Below are 26,161 nucleotides of genomic sequence, written 5' to 3'. Positions count from 1 at the left end.
CGGCTTGTGGTCTCTGAGTCAATATTTATACCAGCGACTATTGGGGTCCCTGAGGAAGTGAGGCTGAGAAGATGAAGATTCCCCAATCCCTAGGAGAGCTAGCATCTGGGAGTCAGGACATCTGGATGCCAGACAGGGCAGGCATATGGTTCAGGATGCCTGAGTCTCTGAGAGGGGGTCTGAGGATCAAGATATCTGTGCCTCTGAATGAGGATGGGGTGGATTGAGGGACTGAGCTGCGCAGGTCACTGAAAGGGTGGGGGCTGGGGAAAAGAGTTCCGTGGCAGTTGAGGGAAGTGTCCTCGAGGTCATGAACACTATCAAAGTGGTGCTGATCCAGGCCATCCAAGATGAATCTCAGCTTGCTGGCCAGCATGCCTGCTATCCTTTTCCTCAAGAGTATGGCCCTCCTTGCCGTAATGTTCTTCTACCCATACTGGGCTCTTTTCTATCACCACCACTATGAGTATTTGATGTTTGCCAGCCCATGGGTCTTGTGTTTAAGAAAACAGTGTAAACTCATCAAGGACCTCGGTAAGGCCTCTCAGACTCCCATCTTCACGTCTGCATTCTCAGTCTCCTCCTTCTGCCTCTGAATCTGTCACCTTGGATCTATGACTCCCTTCCTCCCCTTCCCCTCATGTGTGAGCAATCTCTAGTCTTGATATATGTCTTGGAAGACATGTCTTCCAACTTTCAATATCTCACCTATGAGGAGTGGCTTCCAACCTGCAACAAGTGGTATGCGATAGGCGCTAATCCTTGCCCTTCCAGACTGACCCTTTGCCTTTCTTATCTGACTGCTGATTGTCTAATGCCTCTCCAATAACTTCTTCCAATAATTGACCCAAATGGCCCCTGATTCATATCTTCCTTGCCCAAAGAGGTGGCCGGGTGGATTGATGAGGATCAGCTAGGAGTTAGTGGATGAAATGAAGGTTAATTGTACTAAGAAAAACTAAAGGTAATTGGTGAGGTGGGTTGATCCTTGATGAGGAGTGTTGAGGCAAGTTTCCAACTCAAGTCTTCCTAACTCCGAGACACACCCCACTCCCCACCAACTCTAGTCACTAACTGAGAGCTTTCGTTCTGTCACTACAGCCTTTTGAAGAATCCAGGGTTATCTCCTTGTCATGACCAGGTTTAAGTACATATAAGGGAAGACAAAAGAGGGAAGCAAGCACTTAAGTACCTACTAAGTGACAGGCACTGTGTTTATTATTTTCTAAATATAATTTTATTTGAACCTCACAATAACTTTGAAGGGAAGTGCGGTTATGAGGCTGAAAGATTAGGTCAAAGCCACATAGCCAATGAGTGCTGGGTCAAATCTATATTCAGCTCTTCCTCACTCTATGTCCAGCTCTCTATCCAGTGCTTAATTCTAGCAGCTAAAGTAATAACACCAAAAGAGATATTAAAATTAAATGCTCTGGGGGAAATTTGAGGAAGAAAAGGATACTTCTGATTGAGGGGAGATGGGGAGATAGGGGGAAGGGTTACTTAAAGATGGGAAGGGAACACATTTTTGTTGTAGGAGATGGACTACATGGATGTAGCAAGCACAGGAAAAGATCAAGGAACAATGATGAACTTATGAAGGAGAAGAGTATGAAATAAGTCAGGTGGGAACTTGTTGTAAAGGATTTTCAAGACCAGGCTGAACAGCTTATATCTTATCCTAGAAGCATATGGGAGTCACTGAAGGCTTCTGAGCAGAGGAATATAGGATTTTGAGCTAGAAGTGAATTATATAGTACCATCAAGTAACATGCTTAAGGTCACACAGGTAACAAGTAGCAGAGCTAATATATGAACCCAGATCTTTAGACCCCAAACCAAGTTTTATTTCTTTTTTTAATTTTATATTTTAGATAATATTTTATTTTTTCTCAATTGCATGTAAAACATTTTTAACATTTTTAAAAATTTTGAATTCCAAATACTCTCATTCACTTTCTCCTCCCTCCTGCCCCCTCCCTGAGATGAAAAGCAATTAAATATAAGTTAGACATGTGCAATCCTGGAAAACACATATCCATATTGGTCATGTTTGTGAAAGAAAACAGACAAAAAAATGAAAAAATCAAAGTGAAAAATAGTATGCTTTGATCCACATTCAGACTCTATCGGTTGTTTCTCTGGATGTGTAGAGCATTTTTCGTCTTGGGTCTGTTGGGATTGTTTTGGAACATCGTTTTGTTGAGAAGAGCTAAGTCAATCCTAGTTGATCAATCATCACACAAATGTTGCTGTTACTGTATACAATGCTCTCCTGGTTGTGCTCACTTCACTTTGCATCAGTTTGTGTAAGTCTTTCCAGGTTTTTCTGAACACATATATGTATGTGTGTATTGTGTGTGTGTATATAGATATATATGTGTATGTATGTATGTATACGTATGAGCTCATCTTATAGCACAATAGTATTCCATTCCTGCCCAGTATTTCTTATGAAACAATAGTGTTTTATTGCATTTGTATACCAAAAGTTGCCCAGCCATTCCCCAGTTGAATATCTCCTCAACTTCCATTTCTTTGCCACCATATAAAAGCTGTTATAATTATTTCATGTATAAATTGGTCATTTTCCCTTTTTTAAAAAATATCTTTGGGATATAGACCTACTAGTGGTATTGCTGAGTCAAAGGGTATGCACAGTTTAACAGTCTGTTGTGCATAGTTCCAACTCTCCAGAATGGTTGGATAAGTTCATAATTCCACTAACAGAGTGCCAATTTTCCCATATCTCCCAACATTTATCAGTGTCCTTTTCTGTCCTGTTAGCCAATATGACAGATGTGAGGTGGTACTCAGAGTTGTTTTAAGTTACATTTCTCTAATCAATAGTGATTTGGAGAATTGTTTCAATGATTATAGACAGCCTTAGTTTTGTCCTCTGATACTGACTGTTCATATTCTTTAACCATTTATCCATTGGGAAATGACTTGTCATACACTTGACTCCATTCTCTATGTATTTGAGAAATGAGGCCTTTATCAGTCACTTGCTATAAAAATTTCCCCCCAGCTTTCTGCTTTACTTTTAATCTTGGCTGCACTGGTTTTGTTTGTGCAAACACTTTTAAATTATAAAAGTTATTCACTTTACATCTCATAATGCTCTCTATCTCATTTAGCCATAAATTCTTCCCTTATCCATTGATCTGACTAGTAAACTATTCCATGCTCCTCTTATTTGCCTGTGATATCACCCTCTATGTCTAAGTCATGTACCTATTTTGACTTTATCTTGGTACAGGGTATGGCATGTTGGTCTATACCTAGTTTCTGTCAAACTGCTTTACAGTTTTTTTACTACTTTACACTATTTTTGTCAAATAGTGAGTTTTTGTCCCCAAAGTTTGGATCTTTCTGTTTATCAAACAAAGATTACTGTGGTCATTGACTACTGTGTATTCTGTACCTAATCTATTCCACTGATCCACCACACTATTTCTTAGCCAATACCAGATTGTTATGATGATTACTGCTTTATAATACAATTTGGAGATCTGATTTGGGTAGGCCACCTTCATATTTTTAAAATTAATTCCCTAGATATTCTTCACTTTTTGTCCTTCCAGATGAATTTTGTTATTATTTTTTTCTGACTTTATGAAATAATTTTTGGTAGTTTGATTGATGTGACACTGAATAAGTAAATTAATTTGGGTAGAATTGTCATTTTTATTATATTGCCTCAGCCCATCCATAAGCCATTAATATTTTCCAAATTGTTTAGATCTGACTTTATTTGTGTGAAAAGCATTTTGTAGTTGTGTTTACATATTCCCTGAGTTTGTCTTGGCAGGTAGATCCCCAAGTATTTTATATTGCCTACTTTTACTTTAAATGAAATTTTTCTATTTCTTGCTGATGAACTTTGTTGATAGTATAGAGAAGTGCTGATAATTTATATGAGTTTATTTTATATCTGGAAACATTTTTGATTCTTCTAAGTATGTAATCATATCATCTGCAAATAGTGATAATTTTATTTCCTCATTGGCTATTTTAATTCCTTCCATTTCTTTTTGTTTTCTTATTGTTTATAGCTAACATTTCTAGTACAATATTGAATAATAGTGGTAATAATGGACATCCTTGCTTCATCACTGATTTTATTGGGAAGGCTTCTAGCTTAACTCCATTATGCTACTTATCATTTTAAGGAAAGCTCCATTTATTCCTATGTTCTCTAGTGTTTTTAAGTAGGAAAAGGTGCCATATTTTGTCAAAAGCATTTTATGCACTTACTGAGACCATCATATGATATTTTTTGTTGGTTTCATTACTGATATAATCAATTATGCTGATAGTTTTCCTAATACTCAATGAATCTTGCATTCCTGGTATAAATCCTATCTGGTCATAGTGTATGATTCTTATGATATATGGCTACAATCTCCTGGCTAGTATTTTACTTAATTTTTTGTATCAATATTCATTAGGGAAAGTTTTCTTTGTGCATAAAGTCTATCCAGAGGACGTATTAAAAAAACATACTATTCATACTTCAATTTATCACTTCTTTCTTTGGAGGTGGAGAAAATCTTCCTTCATAGGTCCTTTGTAGTGGATTTATTATACTCAGAATAACATCCATAGATGTTCTTCAAACAATTTGCTGTTACTGTATACAATGTTCTTTTGGTTTTGTTCATTTCACTCTTCATAATTTCATGCAAGTCTTTCCAATATTTTCCTAAAACCAACCTGGTCATCATTTCTTATAGCACAGTAGTATTCCATCACAATTATATACCACAACTTGTTTGGCCATTGCCCAACTGATGGGCATCCCCTTAATTTACAGTTCTTTGCCACCACAAAGACAATTACTATCAATATTTTAGAACATATAGGTTCTTTCCTTTCCCCCCAATCACCTTGGGAAAGAGAGCTAAAATGGTATTGTTGGGTCAAAGAGTATATACAGTTTTATAACTCGTTGGGCATAATTCCAGATTGCTCTCCAAAATGGTTGAATCGGTTCATAGTTCCACTAAGAGTGAATGTAACAGTAAGCACCCCACCATACACAGGTGGGGCTGCTATCCCTCCTCTGCAGTCACACTCTCACGAGGCTCTCTCCCTCCCGCTTTCCCCTCGGGTTCAGGACAAGCAGAAGCCTGTCAAGTCACGATGCTGCTGTCGATGCTGCTGTCCTTGCCGCTGGGGCTAAGTGTGCCTGCACAGTGCGTTGGCATCCTGTCCGCTCCCCTGGCACGGCTCATGCCTTTCTACACAAGCCTCATGTGCCTGATTATCGGTGCGCGGTCTGTCGGGGTCCCTGGGGGGGCGGGGAAGATGGTGGTGGGGGCGTGGAGCAAGCTCTGAGCGTGGTGTCTGTCCAACCTCCCTCGGTGGATCCTTGGTCCCATCCTCTCTCCAGGCCGGGTGTCCCCTCCCACCTCCATGCTCCTGGCCCAGGTCCCCAGCTCTGGCAAGCCTTGACTCTCCATCCTCTCCCTCGGCAGGTAGCACTGAATTGCTCGCTTTCCTATTCTTCCGCCTCTTGCTGATCCAGCTCAAGTTCCTATTAAGGGAATTCAGTATGTGGCTCAACTGGCCGGTCTATTTTCTCATGTTCTCCTCAGTCGTCTACTTCATGGCTGGTGCGGCCCTGGAACTGGGAGACTGGAGGAGAAAGAAGGGGATGGAAGGGGGCGGGCAGAGGGTGAGACCACAAGGAGGAGAGAGAGGGAAGGTGAGGATGTGGAGGGAGGGAAGAGGTGGGAAAGGGAATTACAGTAGGCAGGGAAGGTACTCCAGGGAGAGAGCTGTTGGAAAGGGATGTGGGGGAAATGGGGGAAGGGAGAGAGGGAGCTGTGGAGGGGTAAGCAGAGAAAGCATTTGTAGAGTGGGCGGAAGTAAAGAGGAGGGGAGAGGGGATAGGTATGGACCGCCCAGGGGCAGCTAGCTGGTGCAGTAGACTGGAAGCTAGGAAGACCTGAGTTCAAATTTCACTTCAGGCGCTTACTAGCTGTGTAATCCTGAGGCAAGTCACTACCTTTCTAAGTGTTTCCCCATCTGTGAAACGGGGATTAATAGCACCTCCTCCCAGGGTTGTTGTGAGGATCATATGAGATATTTATAAACTGCTTTGCCAATTTAAAAGCACCATGTAAATACTATTATTATTTTATGAAGGGCAGATGGGAAAGAGAAAATAGGGAAGTGTGTTGAGGCAAGAGTATTAGTCATATAGTCTGAGGTGGAGGAACCAGACAAACAATAGTGATGGGGGAAGAGGAGAGAAGGAAAAGGGATATGGAGTGGTCATACTGAGTGGGCTAGATCTTGGGGTGGAGCATGGAGGCCAATGTAAGAAAATAAAGATCATGAGCCTCCTACTCCTGGGAGTACAGCTGGTACCTCTGCTTTCCCCAGGGTCCCTCATCTTCTATCATCATCTTCATCTCTCCAACTCTCTGATACATCCCTTGGAGAAGCAGTCACCTTCCCCAAACCCAATAATCTCACAGATTTATCCAGCTCCCCTGGTCTCCAAGCAACCTGACACCTTACAGACCCAAACATCAGTGTCTCCCAGAGCACTTGAGGTCTTCTGGGTCCCAAAGCCCCCAAAAGCTTCTTTACTTCCAGAGCTTTCTGAGAGTCCCCCAAAGCCCCAGAAATTTAGAGCCTCCTTTTCCCAGATGTCTAACAGATCCTGGGTCACTGAGCAGCCTTGGGTCTCCCAAAATTTAAAAACCTCCTCATACCCTTTGGGCTTTAGGGTTCAATCATTCTTTATGAGTACCTTAAATCACGACCACTCTGATAGTCAGAGTTCTTCTACTTCTACAAATGTCTAAAGTTTTGCTCCCAATATCTCAAAGACACCCACCCTCCACTACCCCCTCCCCATGGTCAGAATTCTCCTTCTGGATGGTAAAAAATATTGACTTTCAGGAACATTTCCCTGGTCCTGATGCTGTTGGAGGTGTTTCAATTTCCTCCTTTCCTACATCATAACTTCCCTTCTCCCAGCAAAGTAAGATTTGCCCTCTCTGTGAGATTTGTCTCCACCCCTTGGGGTCCTTGGAGAAAATGAGGGTGTAGACAGGAACCTGCATATTGAGTGTGGTGAAGCCAAGTTCAGCAGAAACGGAAAGCCGGAGAACAAGGAATATCAACGGAAGGATGAAGAGAGATGAATGTCAATTTCCCTAATGGAGTTGCTATCATTAAAGAAAGTTTGGGATTTCTTCCCCAACCCAGTATTGCATCATCATCTCAATGACCAACTTAATCCCATTTTGGTCCCTGTAATCCCCATCTCTAACCCCACTCCTCATCTGTACCCCCTCCTCCACCATCCCTATCTCTAAACCCACTAAGATCACTGATGTCCATCCCAACTCCGTTCCGAAATCCACTTATTTTAACCCCAACCCTAAACCCATCCTCTAGCCTTTCCCCCAACTTCAACTCCACCACCCTCCCCAGGCCACCTCCAAGTCACCCCACCCCTAAATCCATACCCATTCCCTATCTTTATCTTCACTCCTAACCCCAAGCTTCACTTCATCCCCCTTGGTCTGCCGTGAACTGGAGGGGGTGAAGATGTCAGTGGTGGGGTCGTGGAAAGTTCTATGGCAGTTGGGGTCCCTGAGTGGGTGGGGAAGATAAGAGAAGCCTGGGGAGGGGAAACTCAACTATTGTTCCCAGGGGAAAATCTGAGGGGACTAGGAGGGAACTGAAGGGATAAGGAATGAACTGAAGAGACTGGGAGGAACCTGATGGGAGAAGAGAAGAGATCAAGAACTAAAAAGATGGAAAATAACTGTGGAGGACAGTGAGACATCTGAATGAAAGCAGAGGGGTCGGCAGAAATTAAGGGAAACTGGGGTCAAACATTAGGGACTGGAGAAAGCAAAGCAGGACAAGGCCAGGCTCCCAGAACAAGCCTGGGCTAGGCTTTGCCTTCCTTGTACTCCAAAGCCTTTCAGCCTTCAGGAGAAAATGAAGAAACGGGAATGGAATTCACTCAGCCACTCTGCGGGCCTGGTGACCTTCAAAGTGGCCCTAAACACCCTCTGCTTTATGCTTCTCCTTCTCACCGTGTTCTTGCCCTACTGGCTGAAGATTCAAGTGTCTCATACCCATTTCTACCTGGGCCTATGGAAGCCCTGTGGGGATAAAATGTGTGAGGATATTCAGAAGTCAGGTACATGGGGATAAGGAGAAGGAAGGACAGAAAGTGGGGATGAGCATACGGAAGGAGGTAGTGAATATGTATGGGGAAGGGATAAATATGGAGGCTAGAGAAGGTGAACATGGGGCTAAAGATAGAGGATAGGGGAAAAGGGGATCTCCAAGTCTACTGAACCTGATTTAAGCTTGGTGTCCATTAGAAGGTTTCTTCTTGTGGGTGGGTATGTAGTCACAAGAAACTGATCTTGGGGACCTAGGGCTGTGTGTGTGTGTGTGTGTGTGTGTGTGTGTGTGTGTGTGTGTGCGTGCGTGTGCATGTGTGTGTGATTAGCCATTACTATCACTGCCTTTCTCCAGTCTTAATTAAGGTAGTCCAAGTGCTGATGGGCATGGCCATTGTAACAGGCTTCCTGGCTTTTCTGGACATCTTCCTGATATTGATCAATGTAGTGAATGATAGAACATTCTTCTACATTTTCTCTGCCCTGTGTAGCTTTGTCACTGGTAAGAAATCTAGACTCCAAGGATCCCTATAGGGCTTGGTCAGGAGGTGATGGGAGACTGGACACTTGCTGTTCGGGGGTGATGACACCATCTAATTCTTCCTGCAGCCTTACTGTGCCTTGTTGGCCAGAGCATCTTCATGGTCAGCATGCACGTAATATCTATCCATAGCACCAATCACTTTTTCTTCGAATGGGTCTTCTATCTAGGCTGGGGTACTTCCACACTGTACCTCCTGAGTGGTGAGTTGGTGATAGGGGCTGAAAAGGGCCGGGGATAGGGATAGTATTGGGAAGGGAGAACGAGATAAGGGTGAGGCTGGAGATGAGCATGGGAATGCGGATGGGGTATGGGTGAGGTGGGTTTGGAGAAGGGGATGAGAATGGGAAGTAAGAGGCCTCCCTTCTCAAAGGCTCTCTGACACTGGTGAGGAGGCACTCCAAAAAGGTGAAGCCAAGAAGCAGAATTACAACCACGTCAACCCAAGAACCCAAGTCAACCATGAGCTGAAGGCTGCTTTTCTGGGCTGGACCTGGGCAGGGGTGTGTGTGAGTGTGTGTGAGTGTGTGTGTGAGAGAGTGTGTGTGTGTGTGTGTGTGTGTGTGTGTGTGTATGTGTGTGTGTAAAGCCTCTCAGGTCTTGGCTCTGAGCTTGTCTCTGCAGACCCCTTTCATCCATTCTAACATTTTTGTTTTCAGGACCTCTTCCTCTTTGTTGTCACTCTTCCCCTCAGAATCCCCTTGGCTCTACACTCTGTGTATGCTCGGGGAGGAAGGAGGAAATAGTGTCCTGAAGCAGTGTCTAAGCCACCCCAGATTTCCAGCTAAGAAATCATTTGTATAAACCAAAACAGTGAATAACCAAGTAAACAGATAAACATAGAGTCTGACCAGTGGCATCTTTGGGAAATGAACGGAACCTTTGGTTGGCATCCTAGACATGTCATGTCCCAAAGCCATGAAGTCTCCAGGATCTCAACCTCCTCAGCTCCTTGGGATCTTACAATACCTTTGGCCCCAGGAGTCCTAGTTCCCAAGTTCCCCACTGTGTATCTGTTCCACATTGCCTTAGGCTTCCCAGTGCCAAGCCCTTTGGGGAGCCAAGTGCCTGCCTCCAGCCTCTATTCTCTTCAGGGATCTAGTCACACCATCCCCTTCCCAGAACAGAATCTTAGTGAGTCAGCTTTACCAAGCCATTGTTACTAGCCACATCCCCTCCTCCCCACATCCTGGTGAGTACCACTGTGTGTGTGTGTGTGTGTGTGTGTGTGTGTGTGGGTGTTCGCATGCTCTAGAGTAACTTCATACCACCGCCAGGATACTTCCTCCTCTTTCAGGCAACAGGAGGGAGAAGCCTCTCCCCCTAATATCCCATAGAATCCTCACTACCTGGTGTTATGTCAGCCTTACTTGTCTTTCCCTACACCCAGCCCTGACCAGCCCCACACAGACCACAGTGACTTCAGGGCTTGAGAAAAGGAGTATAAAGATGGTCTGCGTCATCAATCTGGTGTGAAATCCCCCACCGCTTCCCTTTCCGGGACCCACATTTGGAGCCCCCAACCTATTGCTCGCTTGGCCAGGTGTCAGTCCCCTCCCAGGCCCCTGAAACCCAAGCATTTGACTTCCAGTCCTCTGTAACTTCTCAGTCCCCAGGTACACCAGTAAGAATTTCTAGGAATTCAGGCTGCCCCCCAAATTCTCCCTACCCTGCTTACAAGATCCCAGCTCTCTGTTCTTCTCTGGCTTCCACTGCCCAAGGACCCAGGTGACTGGCCTTCCAGCTACTGCCCACTTCTAAGAAGGCACCCTTAGTTCCTGAGGACCTGGGTCAAGAATGCACCTCCGTTGGGTGCTTGCCCTGCTCTCTGAGAGCCTTGCTCTGACCCTCCTGCTAGTTGCACTGAGTACTGATAACTGGATCACAGCTGTAGGCCCTAAACACCAGGCCCACTCTGGCCTCTGGCATCCGGATAAGGATTCTGTGAAAGGTAAGAGGGCAGCCCCTGGGATTTGCTCACCTTGGAACATCCAGTTTGGGCTGAGCTGCTAGCACCCATATTGCAGATTTCATCCAGGCCACCCGGGCCTTCATCATCCTGGCTGCACTGGCGGGTCTGCTGTCTATCTCCTGTCTGATCCTCGTCATCACTTCATCTCTCTTCACCTTCAGCCTCAGTCACCTGGCCTCTTTGATTTCTTGCATCACAGCCTTTGCTGCAGGTAAGACTCATGGCAGGGGAAGGAGAGAAGCTGAGTGGGGAGAATTGGCAGATTGGAGAAGAGAGAAGGGCCTCACAGCTTCCATTCACAGCCCTCTGCAACACTGTGGGAATGGCTGTCTACACTGGAGAGCGATGGAATGAGCCAAGTGATTCTCAGATTCAGACCACCTTTGGCTGGTCCTTCTACATGGGATGGATTTCTGTCATCCTCTTCTTTTTTACTGGTGAGTGGGGGAAGTGAGGTATGGGGAATGTGTGGAGGACTAGAGGCCTCCTGTCCCAGGAAGAGAGACAGATTGACCAAAGTGGCCCTTACCTCTTGAGCCTCTAGAGAAGCCCCAGATCAGGACGGAGAACATGGCAGGAATGGGGTGGGGAGGGGTACATGATGAGACCTGGGGGCTTCTGGAGAGGGGATCAAAATGAATCTTCTCTGAAGCCTGCCTCTCTTTACCACAACAGGAGTCCTGAGTCTTGCTGTACACCATCCCAACTATGAGACCTTAGCTTGAGAAAGCGGTCCTAGATTCACTGAATAAATCAAAAGTTGCCCATCGGGTTGATTTGTGTCTCATTACTCCCAGAACTAACCCTGAGTCCCCACTCTGCTTGGCTCTCTGAACCCTGCATCTCTGTCTCCTTTCCCCTTCCATCTCTCACCCTCTCCCAGTAACACTCCTCCCAACCACACATCCTTTCCCACTCTCCCTTGACTCCTTGCCCTCTAGAACACTGTTATCTAGTGTCCCATGAATACCCACCTTCCAGTGCCACCCAGCCTTTCACCTTCTCTCCATCTCCTAGCCTCTGCTTCTAGTCAGTTTTCCAGTCATCCATCCTCCCAATTTCCCAGTACTCCCTATGTCCTAGTCTTCCCCCAATGTTGTTGATGCCAACACACCTCTTCCAGTCTTCCCCAGATACCCTTTTTTCTCCACCATCACTCATCCTGTTTCATAGTGTCCCCCCATCATCTCCTTTCCCTTCTGTCTGTCCTCTTCATCGTTCCATTCTCCCCATCTCTCCTCCCAGTTTCTCAGGCTACTGTTTCCAAAGTTCTCCCTATTCCATTTCTCCAGCCTTCCCCTTCTTTTGTCTCTGCTCCCAGAACCCTCTTGTTCCCCTCCTTCTCTCCTCCCAACCAGGAGTCCTTGCGTCCAACCTCCTTCTGTCCTGATGATGATCTAGGATGAAATTCCTCAAGGAATGGGATGTGTGTGTGTGTCCCTTTAATGAGATGTAGGGGGGTTCTGGAACTCCTTCCTCATAGAGACCTTGGTCCCCCTCCCCCACTAACCCGACATCTCCCCACCCCAGGCGGGAGGTGCTGAAGCAGGACGGCTGAGCTGGGAGTGAGCCAGGCAGGTGGGGCCCCCCTCAAAGGGAAGGGTGTCCTGAGCAGGCTGGCGGAGCTGGGTGCGGGCCATGCAGGTGGCGGGAGGGCTCCCCTCAAGGGGAAGGGTCTCCTGAGCAGGCTGGCGGAGCTGGGAGTGAGCCAGGCAGGTGGGGCCCCCCTCAAAGGGAAGGGACTCCTGAGCAGGCTGGCGGAGCTGGGTGCGGGCCATGCAGGTGGCGGGAGGGCTCCCCTCAAGGGGAAGGGTCTCCTGAGCAGGCTGGCGGAGCTGGGAGTGAGCCAGGCAGGTGGGGCCCCCCTCAAAGGGAAGGGTGTCCTGAGCAGGCTGGCGGAGCTGGGTGCGGGCCATGCAGGTGGCGGGAGGGCTCCCCTCAAAGGGAAGGGTCTCCTGAGCAGGCTGGCGGAGCTGGGTGCGGGCCATGCAGGTGGCGGGAGGGCTCCCCTCAAGGGGAAGGGTCTCCATGCCTTGCCGCCCCCCCTGGCCTGCAGCAGCCCCTGGATGGGGGTGAAGAGGAGCCTGCAGAGCGCCGGCCTGTTCCTGGGCGTCTTGGCCAACGTCCTGGTCGTGCTGGCCGCCTCCACCGACTTTTGGAGCCGCTTCTCGGACGGCCACAACGGCCTGTGGCGGCTGTGTCGAAAGAACAACTGCACCAACTCGCCCTGCGAGAGTGAGGCGCCCCCCAGCCCTGCTCGGGGTCCACACTGCCCCGTCAGCCCGCGCCCCGTGCCCAGCTTCCTTAACCAGGGTCCCTTCCAGCGCTAAGTCTTTGAGCCCTGGTCACCACCACGCCCTGCACTGCCTGCCGGGCAGAGGTCCCGGGCTGGGCACTGGCCCTGACGGACCGCAGTGTCCGCCCAGCATCCCATGTCCTCCCCTCCCCGCCTCTTAGGGACGCGGGGCCTCTTGGGGGAGGTGTGTCTGCTGACACCCCCCCCCCCCCTTCCCCAGCCATGCTGGCGGTGACGGCGGCCTGCCTGGTCTTGGCTGCAGGCGCGGGCCTGTTGGCCTGGGTGCTGGGCGTCCGAGTCCTGCACGCGTCCCGGGACGGCACCCTCATCCCACCCCGGGGCCGGAACGCCTGCCTAGTCTTCTTCCTGAGCGGTGAGAGGACCGAGGAGAAGACGCGGGCACGGGCGGGGCGGGAGCGGGGAACAGAGCTCGGGGGCCAGGCCAGGGCTGGCCAGGGGCAGGAGCCGGCCTGGAACAAGGGGCAGGTGGAAGCCTGGAACAAGGGGCAGGTGGAAGGCTGCAACAAGGGGCAGGTGGAAGCCTGCAGAGGAGAGGGAAGGGTGAGGCGGGGCCAGCCAGGGCTGGCCAGGGGCAGTAGCCGGCCTGGAACAAGGGGCAGGTGGAAGGCTGCAACAAGGGGCAGGTGGAAACCTGCAGAGGAGAGGGAAGGGTGAGGCGGGGCCAGCCAGGGCTGGCCAGGGGCAGGAGCTGGCCTGGAACTAGGGGCAGGTGGAAGCCTGGAGAGGAGAGGGAAGGGTGAGGCGGGGCCAGCCAGGGCTGAAGGAGGAGCGCGCAGGGAGGGCCGGGCCGAGCTGAGCCTAAGCGGGACAGAGATTCCCGGGGGATGCGGTAGGGCCAGGGGCACAAGGGTGAGGCGGAGCCGGAGAAGGGGGCCGGGCTCAGGGGAGCGGGCGGGCCGGCAGCTTTCCTGGGGGAGTCGGTGTACACTTCGGCCCGCTCCCTGCGCTAACCCTGGGGGTCTGGTGCGGCCAGCGCTGCTCCTGCTGGCAGGCATGGTGGGCTACACTGCGCGGGACGCGTGGAAGGTGGACAGCTTCTTCTCCTGGTCCTACTTCACCGCCTGGCTAGCCCTGCCCTTCTCCATCCTCGCAGGTAGTGAGGCCCGCTTCGGGTCCTACCCTGAGCCACTCGGGGCCCTCCTCCCTTCTCTTGGGGCCCCAGCGCCCCTGCCCTCAGCCCCGCTCCCTGGTCCCCCAGGTTTCTGCTTCCTCTTCGCGGACATGATCCTGCAGAGCACAGACGCCATCAGCGGCTTCCCCGTGTGCCTGTGAGCCCAGCGCGGCTGAGCCGAGGACCTAGGCTAATAAAGGGGCTTCCCTCCCCCACTCTTGCTGCATTTTCCTCCTCCTGGAAGCCTTCCAGCAAAACCCCAGGTGGGAGGGGGCCAGTCGGGATGGAAAGACAGAGGGAAGGAGGGGAAGGAAAAGACGGAGGCCCCTCCCCTCTCTGTGGCCCCGCCTTCTCCCCACGGTCCCACCCCTGCCCGCCCTTTGGCTCCGCCCCCGTGCACATCCTTCTAGACTCGCTTTCGCACATGCGCAACGAATGCACAGGGGGGAGGAAAGACGGGCGAGGTTCCAGTCCTCGGACCTCGTTTCTGTCGTGGAGGTCCACTCGATCAGCTGCGTGCCCTTTGCCCGCCGTTGGCGTCCCAGCCTCGCTTCCCGCACACACCCACCCCCTTCATTGGCTCGTGGTCGCGCGCCCCTCCCCAAGCTTCCAAGGCATTGGGTGGCTGATTGGAGGACAGAGGCTTGTGAGGGGGCGGGACGAATTCCCGACATTTTTCTGATTGGTGGAGGGCGGGGCAGTGTGGGGAGGAGCGTTGGGTAAAAATGAGCTGAGTTTCGGAGGCGGGGAGAAAAGAGACGACGTGTTAGTGGCTAGTGATTGGAGAAGGCCGAAGTCAAGGGGCGGAGGCTAGGGTTGCTGGTTGGTGGAGAGCTGTGAGGGCGGAGCGCTCGAGCCCCCGAGCTCGCACCCACCAAGCAGCCGCAGCGTTAGGCCCGGAAGCAGCGGCGGCGTCAAGATGGCGGAGCTGCGCGCGCTGGTTGGAGTCAAACGGGTCATAGATTATGCTGTGAAGGTGAGCGCGACCTCTGACCTCATCCCCTCCCCTCTATTGGACTGTACCTGAGAGACGCAGGAGCGCGAACGCGCAGGGTGGCCTTACGGCCAAGCCAGGGCAAAGGTCGAGCGGCTGACCTTTGACCTCGACCTCTCCCTTTCCCGTTCGGTTTCCGGGGTTGACCCCCTGACACCTGGTTAGAGTGAGACGAGGGCGACCTGTACCCCCTTCCCTGGCTAGAACACTGAGGCTCAGCGTGAGTGAGCCACGGGCCAGAGATTGTGCGCCCCTCCCCCCACAGTGGGGCCGGGGAGGGACGTGCCGCCAGGGGGCGTGCCGCCAGGGGGCGTGCCGCCAGGGGGCGTGCCGCCAGGGGGCGTGCCGCCAGGGGGCGTGCCGCCAGGGGGCGTGCTTAGAGATCCTGGGGTATGACAGGGGAGTAAACTGAGGCCCCGAGAGGGCCCCCGCAGGAGGGCTGGGGAGCGGGGCCGCGGGAGGGGCCGTGGCCAGGCTGCTGCCCGTCCCCTGACCCTCCTAGATCCGAGTGAAGCCGGACCGGACCGGCGTGGTGACGGATGGGGTGAAGCACTCCATGAACCCCTTCTGCGAGATCGCGGTGGAGGAGGCCGTGCGCCTCAAGGAGAAGAAGCTGCTCAAGGAGGTGATCGCGGTCAGCTGCGGCCCCAAGCAGTGCCAGGTGACGACCCCTGACCTCTGACCCCGGGGGGGGAGCCGGAGGGCGCTGGCCGTGACCCGTGATGTCCCCCGTGATCTCCCCGCAGGAGACCCTTCGCACGGCCCTGGCCATGGGCGCTGACCGAGGCATCCACGTGGAGGTGCCGGAGCAGGAAGCGGAGCGCCTGGGGCCCCTCCAGGTGTCTCGGGTGCTCAGTGCTTTGGCCCAGAGAGAGAAAGTCGGGCTGGTTCTGCTGGGGAAGCAGGTGGGAGAGCCTCCCCCGCCTTTCTCTTCTCCCCTCACTGCCTTTGCCCCAAGTTTCCCTTCCTTTCTCTCCGTCTCTTTCTTCCCTCCCCCTTTCAAGGCCAAGTTCTGCAGGCTTAGGAATCATCCAGAGTCCCAGGTCGAGTGTCTGAGGTGGGGCCCGTCCTGTGCAGCACCCCCCTCGTTAGAGTAGCGGATGGAGGAGCCTCAGTCTTTGCACTCCAGGGAGCTCACCCCTGGGTGGAGGGAAGGAGTGGCGTAGGCTTGGCCAAGTTCCTTCCCCTCTTGGTCCCTCAGTTTCCCTATTTGTAAAAGGAAGTTGGAGAAAGTGACTTCTAAGGACCCTCCCAACCCTTAGGTTCCATGTTCTAGTATTACCTTATATCCTGGCAACTTCCTACATCTCCTCTCCTCCTAGGCTATCGATGATGACTGTAATCAGACTGGACAGATGACCGCAGCCATGCTGGACTGGCCTCAGGTGAGCCTCTGGGAATACAGTGCAGATGTGGAAGAGTGAAATTCCCTGAAGCATCCTTTATACCTCTGTGTGGTGCCCTCCACTTCAGGAGCATCGAAGCCCGGTCTGAGTTCTTTGGGACACTATGGGTACATTCTGCTACCCTGGTCCCCTTCTTCCTGACTCCAGGCAGCTCCTCGATCCCTGTGACTTCCCTCCTCCCAGCTCCCTCCAGACTCCTGTAATCCCCCTGCCCCGCCAGACACACTCATACCTTAGCTGTCTCAACATATGTTGCCTCCTACTCTTCAGGGCACATTTGCCTCAAAAGTTTCACTAGAGGGGGACAAGTTGACAGTGGAGCGAGAGATTGATGGTGGGCTTGAGACAGTTCGCCTCAAGCTGCCTGCTGTGGTGACTGCTGATCTTCGGCTGAATGAGCCCCGATATGCTACTCTGCCCAACATCATGGTAAGCTGGGGCAGGCAACTCCCAATCAGGTTGGGCCAGTCTGAGCCACCCTACCCACACCCATCCTTTTCAGCCTTTTCAGATTTACACACACACACACACACACACACACACACACACACACACCACTCACACACCACTCACACACACTCACACACACTCACACACACTCACACACACTCACACACTCCCTCCCTTCTCAGCCCTTTCAGACTTGCATGCACTTCCGTCTCCTGAGAGAGGGGACCAAGAAGCCATGAAACCCAACCTCCATCATCCTGTCTGTGGTCATCCAGCTTTTGCCTCCTCAAGCCTCCCAACATAGCGATGTGTGGATTTTTTAAAACATGTTTCTGGAATCCTTGTGAATCCTCCTCTTTTCAGCTGTCCCCCTTTGCTGCCCTCCCTCAAACAGAAGAGGTCTCATCTCTATGTTCTTCAGACATTTAGCAGTAGCTCATATTTGCAGGCCTATCAACCAAAGGTTACAAAGCACTTTAGATTCATTATCTTGTTTGAGCCTCAGAGCAGCTCTCTGAGGTCAGGGCTGTTTATATTCCTGTTTTAAAATGAGCACATGGAGTCCCAGCAGGATAAATGTCCAAGGTACAGCTTGAGTCTGGGACTCCAGATTCTGTACTCTACACATTCTATCCAACCACCTGCTTAAAGTCAGCCCTCATTGACTGCTCTCCTCTCCTTGCCCTTCCTACCACCTCCTAATGTGAGGTGGGTCCATTTCTGCTGGATGCATTGTCGATGTTTATGCTCTGAGGAGGGATATGATGTTAAAAAATGATTGACTGGGTAGCCCTGAAGATGGCATCAGGAAGTATGCACTGGAGCCTTGGGCCTGTCTCTGTGCTAAGCCAGAGGGTCCTGGAGCATTTCCTCTTGTCCTTCTCTGCCTTGTTGATCATCTGTAAAATGTGAATCTTAGACTAATGATTACTGGTTCCCAGTCTGTTGGCTCAGGGTTTCCTGTGGCCCTGCCAGCTTCCAAGGGTCTCTGGTCACACTTTCTGGGAGCCCCTGTAGTGCTTATCTCAACATATTAGGGCCCTTCTGCCATTGGGAAAGGGTCCTTCAAAGGTCGGGTTTTGGGGGTGGTGGTGTTGGGAGCCCCCTTGGTGGGAGTGGAAACATCAGCTGTGCCCCTCCCAGAATGGCAGAACCAAGACTTTCCCTCTGAACTTTCCTCCAGAAAGCCAAAAAGAAGAAAATTGAAGTGATGAAGCCTGGGGACCTTGGGGTGGACACGTCCTCCCGCATTTCTGTGATCAGTGTTGAGGATCCTGCACAGCGCACAGCAGGGGTGAAGGTGGAAACCACGGAGGACCTCATAGCCAAATTGAAAGAGGCAGGGCATATTTGAACTCCCCCTGCCCCCCAATAAATTCGTGGCACCCTTCCCCCCCTCCCCTTTACCTTCTCTCTGCCGCCTCTGTGGACTTGCCCTTTGGAAACACTTGGTTCAGGAAGTCTTCGAAATTCAACCTGACTCCATCCTCTACACATATCTTGCCTCTGATTCATAAGCGTCTAGAGGGGTGACTCTCTTCTCCCTCAATCTCTTGGACTAAAAATTCCCAGAAGGCCCTAGGGCTTCCCGGAGACTAGGGCTTTGTTCAATAGCTGGGAAATCCCTGAAGCCAGAGCTGCTTCCTCTTCCAAGGCTGGACCCCCCCACCCTCCAAGGTTGCCAGGACTGATGCCTTCAGGCTCATGAAGGCTTTCAGATGGGATGGAGGGAGTGTGGAGAGGGAAGGTTGTAGAGGAGAATCCGTCATGGTTCTATTCATAAATCCATGGGCTGTGTCCCATTTCTGTGCAGGCTCCCCACCCTGGAAGCCACTGGGCTTGTCAGACCCGTCTTGCCTCTAGGAGGGTTGGGAGGGGACCTGCCTCTGGCTTTTTGCCTTTGACAACATGGCCACCCAGGGGCCTCAGCCTCTCCAGCAGCTGCTACTCCTATTTCTGGGTGAGCATTCCTCCATACCTACCTCCTAAATTCCTTGGCAAATGGGAAAGCTTTTACCTAGGCCCTTGTGGGTGACCCTTCACTATGGGAGACTTGAATTTTTCTTGAGGTGGCCTCACTGTTGGGGGAATTGTTTCAAGGTACCTGTTTCCAGGACCCTTGTCTCTAAGACATCTCTACTTTGTGGCAACTCAGTGCACCTCTGTGAGAGAGTTGGGTAGACCTTTCGTCTGGAGGGCTTGAGTTGAACCTTTTCTGTAAGGGTTTCATAACCTTAGGCTTTTTCTCCAATCCTTTGGGAAAAGGAGTTGGGAAGCCTAGAGATCCTATCCTAGTCCTTTTTTCTCTTTTGCCTTTGAAAGATCTTTGTCCTCATTTCCGAAGTCCCCTCTCTACAGACTTACTAATCATGGAGTGCCTTCTCCCCAATCCCTAGGCAGCTTCCTCAAAGTATCATCACCCATCTCTTCTACCACCCATCTCTCTTTGTCTCTGTCTGTCTCTCTCAAATAAAAGTTTCAGGCGTGGGAACATCATCTCCTGCAGCTCTTGGCAGAATTTCACCTTCAGTGTCCTCTCTTGGCGTGAGAGTCTCCTTTCCCAGCAGCTTTGGTAGCAGGGATAACTCAACAGTTCTGAGTGGAAAAGCTTTCCCTACCCCAGCCATGGGTGGGAATGCCTCCTCTCCTGGAGCCCCCGGAGAGAGAACGCCCTCTCCTATACTTAAAGATTTGAATGAGTCGTCTCTCCAAGTCCCTTCTGGGTGGTCCAGCCCGAGGGTTACCGGGGGTCCCTTGTCCGTGCTCGTGGGTTCTCCCATTTCCCTACGCTTATCCCCGGCTCCAGTCTTGGGCCCACCAAGTCTGGTCGTGGTTTGGCGTCGGGGAACCACAGTGCTTGCGGCTGGCACCCTGGGGAGCGAAGCCGCCCCACCGAGCCTAGCCCCAGGCTACCGGAACCGGCTCCACTTTGACCAGGCGACGGGTGGTCTGGATCTGGAGCAGGCAGAACTGGCGGACAGTGGGCACTATACTGCGGAGCTGATTCACGCAGGGCAGGAACGGGAGCTCCGGGAGGTCACAGTCTACGTATATGGTGAGGGGGCAGAGGAGTCCAGAGATCCAATGGCCTGGTGGGCTGTAGTGGATACAGTTTGGGATAAGGGGAGCTGACCTCGGTGCCTTCCCGGTGCTGGGTTTCAGGTGACTTATGTGTAAAAGGAGAGCATCGGACTAGACGCTGTCAAAGGCCTATTCCAGCTCTACCGATTACTAATAGCCGGCACTTCTACGTAGCTCTTTATACGCATTGTTTCATTTGGTCCTCAACCTTGTGACGGTAGGCTCTCATCAGAATCTTACACATGAAGAAACACTCTGAGCTTGCCCAGTAATTGAGCAGGGCAGGAGATGAGTCCAAATCTTCCTTTTATCAACGACAAACATTTATCAAGTGTGCTAGGATTGTCCCTTAGGCCCGGTCACCCTGAGTAGGGAGGAGGGGCGACATCAGGACTCCCTGGGAATGGGGGGAGAAGGGGAGGAGGACTGGGGCGTCTTAAGTCCGGTCGCCCTCTGCCAAACCTCCGCAGAACCCCTGCCACAATTAGCGGTGGCACCCACGGACCTAGTGACGGAGGAGGGGGCGCCAGAGCTGCGGCTGCGCTGCGTGGGAGCCCGGCCGGGTCAGGGCCAACTGAGTTGGAGCCAGGGAGGGCGGCTCCTGAAAGCGGGGCCCGGAGATGGTGACGGGCCGGCCCGGCTGAGGACCGATGGAGTCTACCTGGTCATCGCGCGTCCGCAAAGGACAGACCAGGCCAACTACACGTGCCGCGTGCAGAGCCCCTTCGGGGCCAGTGAGGCCACTGCGGCCGTCACCGTCCTGTGTAAGCAGAGGGCACAGCTGGGGATCTGACATCTAGATTCCCGAGGAATGGAAGGCGAAAGGGAAGGAGAGGGTGAAGAGAGAGGTGGGAGCTGAAGGGGAGGGAGTGCCTGGATCTCTGGCGGGGGGCGGGGCGGAGGACACTTGGAGTAGGAAGGGCAGGTGCCCGGGGTCTCCGGAGGTGGCGTGCGGTTCAGGGGACTGAGCCGCCCGGGTCGGGGGTCCTGACGCCTAGATACGGGGGTTGTGGCTTCGGAGAGGACGCTGATGCCTCGCCCGCCCGCAGACGGCCCGGATCCTCCGGTCATCACAGTCTCGTCGGACCGCGACGCAAGCCCTGTTCGCTATGTCTCGGTGGGCAGCAATGTGACCCTGCGCTGCCAGGCCGCTTCCAGGCCACCCGCTGAGCTCTCCTGGAGCCTGGCGGACCCACGAGAGGCCGCTGTGCCCGCGGGACCTCGACTCCTCCTGCCCCGCGTGGGGCCAGCCCACGCGGGAGCCTACGCCTGCCTCGCGGCCAATCCACGCACAGGACTCCGGCGCCGCGGGCTCCTCAACCTCACCGTGGCCGGTGCGGGCTCGGGTCCGATGGGGGGTCTGATGGGAGGTCCGAGGTGGGGGGGGGCGGGGTTCTCAGCTAGAGGAGCAGGGAAGTGCAAAAGGCGGGAGAAGTTCGGAGCTCAGGGCAGAAGATGGCTGGGGCGGGGCTGGAGCTGGGGGTGGGGTGGAGGGGCGGGGCTGGCGCTGGAGGTGGTGGGGTGGAGGGGCGGGGCTGGCGCTGGGGGTGGTGTGGAGGGGCGGGGCTGGCGCTGGGGGTGGTGCGGAGGGGCGGGGCTGGCGCTGGGGGAGGTGCGGAGGGGCGGGGCTTGAGCTGGGGGGGGGGGTGGTGGTGCGGAGGGGCGGGGCTGGCGCTGGGCTGTTGGTGGAGGGGCGGAGCTCCGTCCTGACTCCGCCCATCCTGCAGCCCCGCCTCCTGGCTCCCCGCGCTGCTCCCTGCAAGGCTCCCCGGGTGACCGCAGCCTGCTCCTGGGCTGCACGTGGCCCGGGGGCGTCCCCGCAGCCTCAGTGCAGTGGACGGGGCTGCCCCCGGACGTCGTCGCCGGCCCCGCGTCCTCCTCGCATTTCGTCTCGGTCCCTGCGCGGCCGCAGCTCAGCGGAGTCACCTTCACGTGCCTCGGGCGCCACCTCGCGGCCACGAGGAGCTGTAGCGTCACGCCCAGTGAGCGGGGGCGGGACTTGTGGCGCGGGGGACCCGGGAGGGGCGGGACTTCCGCTTTTGGGAAGCGGGGCGGGAGGACCCGGGGTCTGGGATGAGCTGAGCGGGCCTCGTCCCAAGTGCGAGGAAAAGTCCTCTTGTGTCGAGGAGGATTTCCTCCCAGTCTTAGAGGGTTCCCCGTTTTCCCCGCCTGGGGGGGCACCTCCTCCGTCCTCCTTTGGATAAGTCAGGTGCTAGGCCCTGGGGGACAGGACCAGCCTTTCCCCCCACAGGGGGTGGCTTCCCCCTTGGGGTGCCCTTCTTTCTACCGCAGGAGGAAGGCTGGGACTTCCTCTCCCCTTGGCCTGGATAGGACTGCGGGCCTGACGTCAGATTCTGCCCCAGACGCCGCCCAGTTGTGTGCCTCAGTTTCCCCAAGTGTGAAGTGGGGTGGTCTCCCCGCTTTGCCAAGCTGAAAGGCTCGCTGTCGGGGAGCAGTTCTCTAGACCCCGCCCTGTCTCCTCAGAGGCCCCCCGGGAAGTGCTGCTGAGGCTGGACACGGAGACGTCGGCGTCGGGGGAGGCCCTGGTGACCCTGGAGGCCACGGGCTGCCCCCCGCCGGCCAGGGTGGCCTGGGCTCGGGAGGGACGGCCGCTGGCCCCCGGGGGCGGGGGCCGCCTGAAGCTGAGCCCCGACGGCCACAAGCTGCACCTCGGCAACTTCAGCCTGGAGCGCGACGTGGGCAACTACTCTGTGCTGTGCAGCGGGGCGCTGGGGGCCGGTGGGAGCCGGATCACCCTGACGGGTCAGTCCCGAGTGACCCAGCGTCCTGCCCCACGCTGCCCAGGCCCTTGGAGGGTCCTCGTCCCCACGCTGCCCAGGCCCTTGGAGGGTCCTCGTCCCCACGCTGCCCAGGCCCTTGGAGGGTCCTGGTCCCCACGCTGCCCAGGCTCTTGGAGGGTCCTGGTCCCCACGCTGCCCAGGCCCTTGGAGGGTCCTGGTCCCCACGCTGCCCAGGCCCTTGGAGGGTCCTCGTCCCCACCACGCTGCCCAGGCCCTTGGAGGGTCCTCGTCCCCACGCTGCCCAGGCCCTTGGAGGGTCCTCGTCCCCACGCTGCCCAGGCCCTTGGAGGGTCCTGGTCCCCACGCTGCCCAGGCCCTTGGAGGGTCCTCGTCCCCACGCTGCCCAGGCCCTTGGAGGGTCCTCGTCCCCACGCTGCCCAGGCCCTTGGAGGGTCCTCATCCCCGTCCCTGCCCTGCTCCCTTGGGTCCATCCCTTCCTTCTCCCTCCCTCCTCACACAGGGCCTTCCATCTCCTCTTGGCGCCTGCAGCCTGCCGATGGGGCGGCTGTCTTGACCTGGGACGTGGAGCGTGGCTGCGTGGTCAGTGGCTTTGAGGTGCAGGCACGGACAGAGAAGCCAGAAGCGGGGGCCGCAGGCCTGAGAGGAGGGGCCTGGACGTCCTTGCTGCGCCTGGGGCCTGAGGAACGCTCGGCTGTGGTCCTCCTGCCCTCCCAGCCCCCAGGACCTTGGAAGCTTCGTGTGCTGCCCACTCTGGGCAGTCAGCCTGGGACTCCTTCCTCCAGCCGGAGCTACAGGGCAGGTGAGATTGGGAGTCTACGAGGGGCTGGGGACAACACAGATGCCTGGAGACCCTCCTTAGTCCTGTTTCCCTCTCTAAACCAGGTCCTGTCCTGGGCCCCGGGGCCATTGCGGGTATTGTGCTTGGCTCCTTGCTGGCTTTGGCCCTCCTTGCAGCTCTGCTGGTACTGCTTGGATGCTGCGCCTGTCGGTTATGGGGTGAGCCAGGGATGGGTCCGTAGCTTTTGAATTGACGATGAACAAGTCATGGTGACCAGTGAGGCAATGAGGGGGCAGAGGCCAATGGGGCGGGAGCAGATGAGAACTCTGCCCAGAGTGAGAAAACAGATAAGAAGCTTGTTTAATGAAGAGGGAGCAGAACCATGGCCAGTGGGGACTGAACGGACAAAATTCTTGACTGGGAGCAGAGGAGAAGGTAACAACCTTAGGTAGCAAGAAGGATGACCACTGGGAAAGAAGGAGAGCAGAACTAGGGCCCATCAGGATTGGATTAGATCAGGGGTGGGAAACCTGTGGCTGGGAGGCCACATGTGACCCTCTAGATCTTCAAGTGCAGCCCTTTGACTGAATCCAAACTTTACAGAACAAGTTCCCTTAATAAAAAGATTTGTTCTGTAAAACTTGAACTCAGTCAAAAGGCTGCATCCAAAGACCTAGAAAGCCACATGTGGCTTTGAGGCAGCAAGTTCCCCACCCCTGGATTAGATCATACTTTTGGACAGTAGGAACAGAGAAGAATATGGAAGATTAAAAGGGACCTGAGATTTCCCACCAATAGGAACAGAGGGAATGGATATCTTATGGCATATGGATATGCTATATGGGATATGGGATATGGAAGCCAGTTGGACCCAAAAGGGAGCCATTGAAGATCCTGGTCTCACTCCCCAATCCCCCCCATTTCTTGACCTCTCTTGGCCAGTGTGAGGTCAGACTTACTCATGGACAGAGAGGAGAAGGTGTGGGAGGTCCAGCTAGCCAGTCACATACTCTCTCCTTTCCTTTTTTCAATGTAGGAAACAGAATAAAGAAGCCCCTGAATTTCCCCCCAGAGAAGAGGACACAGAGTGTCCCCTCTGTGGGAGCCTCACAACCTTCCCTCCATGGTTTTGCCACAGAACCCAGTCCAACCTGGGCTTCTCCTGTGAGTAGATATACAGTGAGAGGTGCTTGACTATTCAGAAGGGGACAGTGAGATGGATTATTTCCCCTGCACAAGGTGGAAGGCTAAGACTCCCCACCATAAAAGTATGTTAAGGTGGGAACTGTCTGACATAAAAAAAGGGGGTGATGGTGGTATTTACCGTTATGGGACCTGAATTCAAATGGCAACTCTGCTACCTGTGTGACCTTGGTCCAGTCACTTCCCCTGGGTTTTGAGGGTTGAACTGATGAACCCACATGATTTTAAGGCTCCCTTAAAAACAATAGCAGCATGAGATGGGACTTGTTGTTTCTTCCCATGATAGGGAAGAATTTTCTTTTCAGTTCAGGGAGGCGTGGCCATTTTTTTTCTCACAAGATGGGAGAAGTCATACTTTAACAAGATAGGAGAAGGACTTCCTTTTTCCCACCAGGTGGAGGTGGGACTTCCTGTTTCCCCCTTCTTTACAAGACTTTAGGGAGAATTCCTATTTGTGTTTACCCATATGGGGCTGGAATGGTCTCTTCTCTCCCTCTCTGCCAGGACACACTTGGGGAGAGGTGCGCTATGGAGATGTAGACAGGTGGTTGATGGACTATAAGATGACCTCCTCTTCCTGCCCTAGACCCTGGAGTTCAGCCTCCCTCCCCTCTTACTTCTTTCCTTCCAGGTTTCAGTTCCTAGCCAAGTCACTCCTGCCAGCCCCAAGGAAGTCCACGGAACAGTTCGGTCAGCCACACAAGTATGAACAGAGCAGCCAGTGAGCCCTGAGGACATTAAATTGCCCAAACCCCTGGGGGCGTAGGAATTCCTCTTTGACCCCAGCAGAGGATGAAGGGTCTTAACTTTGCATGACCAAGCTTGGAACTCTGGTTTACACAGTTAAAAAGTCAGGATCTCAAGTCTCATCATTCTACCCAGAACCCAATAGGGGAGACTTCCTATCCTGGCCCAGCTGGGGGGGTGGGGCTTTCTGCCTTTTCCTTCTTGAAGAACTGGCTTAGGGATCTGACAGGGCAAGATTTTGTCTTGTTCCTGGCTGGAGCAGGAAGAGGCCTTTCTCATGCAGATTGCCTATGGTGGGGTGGGACTTCCTAACTTGACTGGTGGAGGGGTAGGACTTCCCATGTGACTGCTTCTAAGTTGGTGGGAATTTTCTGGAGGTTCAGCTGGGCTGGGTGTGTGTGAGTGTACCTCTGGTGGACACCAATGACAAATAAAATAGCTTTATGGACCTCTTGGTGTTTTGGGAGAAATTGGGGATAAGGATGGGGGATCCCCAACCAAAACAGGGTAGGAGACCAGATGCCAAGGTCTCTCAGGAGCCCAGTTATCTGGGACAGGGATGCCACAGACAGAGTTTTGGAAAAAGGTGTTTATTGGTGTGGCGGTTTCAACACTCCCCATGGTTTGGGAC

General features: G+C 53.3%; 5 protein-coding genes and 1 long non-coding RNA gene across 10 annotated transcripts; 5 read left to right on the top strand and 1 right to left on the bottom strand.

Annotated features, from left to right (window-relative positions):
• The first annotated feature begins 266 nt into the window (after positions 1-266).
• Positions 267-9,576, top strand: LOC140503643 (uncharacterized). Of its 3 annotated transcripts, XM_072607794.1 has the most exons (5): positions 5,538-5,621; positions 6,397-8,179; positions 8,524-8,670; positions 8,778-8,912; positions 9,083-9,576. In XM_072607794.1, exons 2-5 carry the CDS (start codon positions 7,975-7,977, stop codon positions 9,178-9,180), a joined length of 585 nt encoding a protein of 194 aa, XP_072463895.1. In that variant the 5' UTR covers positions 5,538-5,621; positions 6,397-7,974; the 3' UTR covers positions 9,181-9,576. The 3 variants fall into 3 exon arrangements, with proteins under 3 accessions (XP_072463894.1, XP_072463893.1, XP_072463895.1); XM_072607793.1 differs by lacking the exons at positions 8,524-8,670; positions 8,778-8,912; positions 9,083-9,576 and adding exons at positions 267-534; positions 5,123-5,275 and having other exon boundaries at positions 5,484-5,713; positions 6,397-7,381; XM_072607792.1 differs by lacking the exons at positions 8,524-8,670; positions 8,778-8,912; positions 9,083-9,576 and adding exons at positions 268-534; positions 5,123-5,275 and having other exon boundaries at positions 5,484-5,621; positions 6,397-7,373.
• LOC140503649 (uncharacterized) lies at positions 3,737-16,780 on the bottom strand. The gene is made up of 3 exons (XR_011966840.1): positions 16,386-16,780; positions 10,691-10,922; positions 3,737-5,542 (listed from the first exon to the last, which is right to left on the bottom strand). It is a non-coding gene; the product is annotated as an uncharacterized lncRNA (long non-coding RNA).
• LOC140503648 (protein NKG7-like) lies at positions 10,261-11,448 on the top strand. Its single transcript, XM_072607800.1, has 4 exons — positions 10,261-10,660; positions 10,737-10,892; positions 10,984-11,118; positions 11,357-11,448. Exons 1-4 carry the CDS (start codon positions 10,507-10,509, stop codon positions 11,404-11,406), a joined length of 495 nt encoding a protein of 164 aa, XP_072463901.1. The 5' UTR covers positions 10,261-10,506; the 3' UTR covers positions 11,407-11,448.
• On the top strand, positions 12,748-14,324 carry CLDND2 (claudin domain containing 2). Its single transcript, XM_072607799.1, has 4 exons — positions 12,748-12,916; positions 13,198-13,350; positions 13,972-14,091; positions 14,197-14,324. The coding sequence occupies exons 1-4, from the start codon at positions 12,748-12,750 to the stop codon at positions 14,268-14,270; spliced, it is 516 nt and encodes a 171-aa protein (XP_072463900.1). The 3' UTR covers positions 14,271-14,324.
• ETFB (electron transfer flavoprotein subunit beta) lies at positions 14,197-19,455 on the top strand. Its single transcript, XM_072607797.1, has 6 exons — positions 14,197-15,085; positions 15,606-15,764; positions 15,850-16,008; positions 16,426-16,488; positions 16,780-16,938; positions 18,143-19,455. Exons 1-6 carry the CDS (start codon positions 15,029-15,031, stop codon positions 18,311-18,313), a joined length of 768 nt encoding a protein of 255 aa, XP_072463898.1. The 5' UTR covers positions 14,197-15,028; the 3' UTR covers positions 18,314-19,455.
• VSIG10L (V-set and immunoglobulin domain containing 10 like) lies at positions 18,781-25,978 on the top strand. Of its 3 annotated transcripts, XM_072607788.1 has the most exons (10): positions 18,781-18,919; positions 19,436-20,014; positions 20,511-20,804; positions 21,090-21,374; positions 21,768-22,022; positions 22,525-22,803; positions 23,302-23,601; positions 23,685-23,798; positions 24,617-24,744; positions 25,415-25,978. In XM_072607788.1, the coding sequence occupies exons 1-10, from the start codon at positions 18,868-18,870 to the stop codon at positions 25,490-25,492; spliced, it is 2,364 nt and encodes a 787-aa protein (XP_072463889.1). In that variant the 5' UTR covers positions 18,781-18,867; the 3' UTR covers positions 25,493-25,978. The 3 variants fall into 3 exon arrangements, with proteins under 3 accessions (XP_072463889.1, XP_072463890.1, XP_072463891.1); XM_072607789.1 differs by lacking the exon at positions 24,617-24,744; XM_072607790.1 differs by lacking the exons at positions 23,685-23,798; positions 24,617-24,744.
• Positions 25,979-26,161: the final 183 nt, after the last annotated feature.

The sequence above is a fragment of the Notamacropus eugenii genome, chromosome 5 (assembly GCF_028372415.1).
Source record: "Notamacropus eugenii isolate mMacEug1 chromosome 5, mMacEug1.pri_v2, whole genome shotgun sequence".
In the NCBI taxonomy this organism is placed as follows: Eukaryota; Metazoa; Chordata; class Mammalia; order Diprotodontia; family Macropodidae; genus Notamacropus; species Notamacropus eugenii.
Note: the sequence above shows the minus strand (reverse complement) of the source record. Positions and strands in the feature narration are given on the sequence as shown.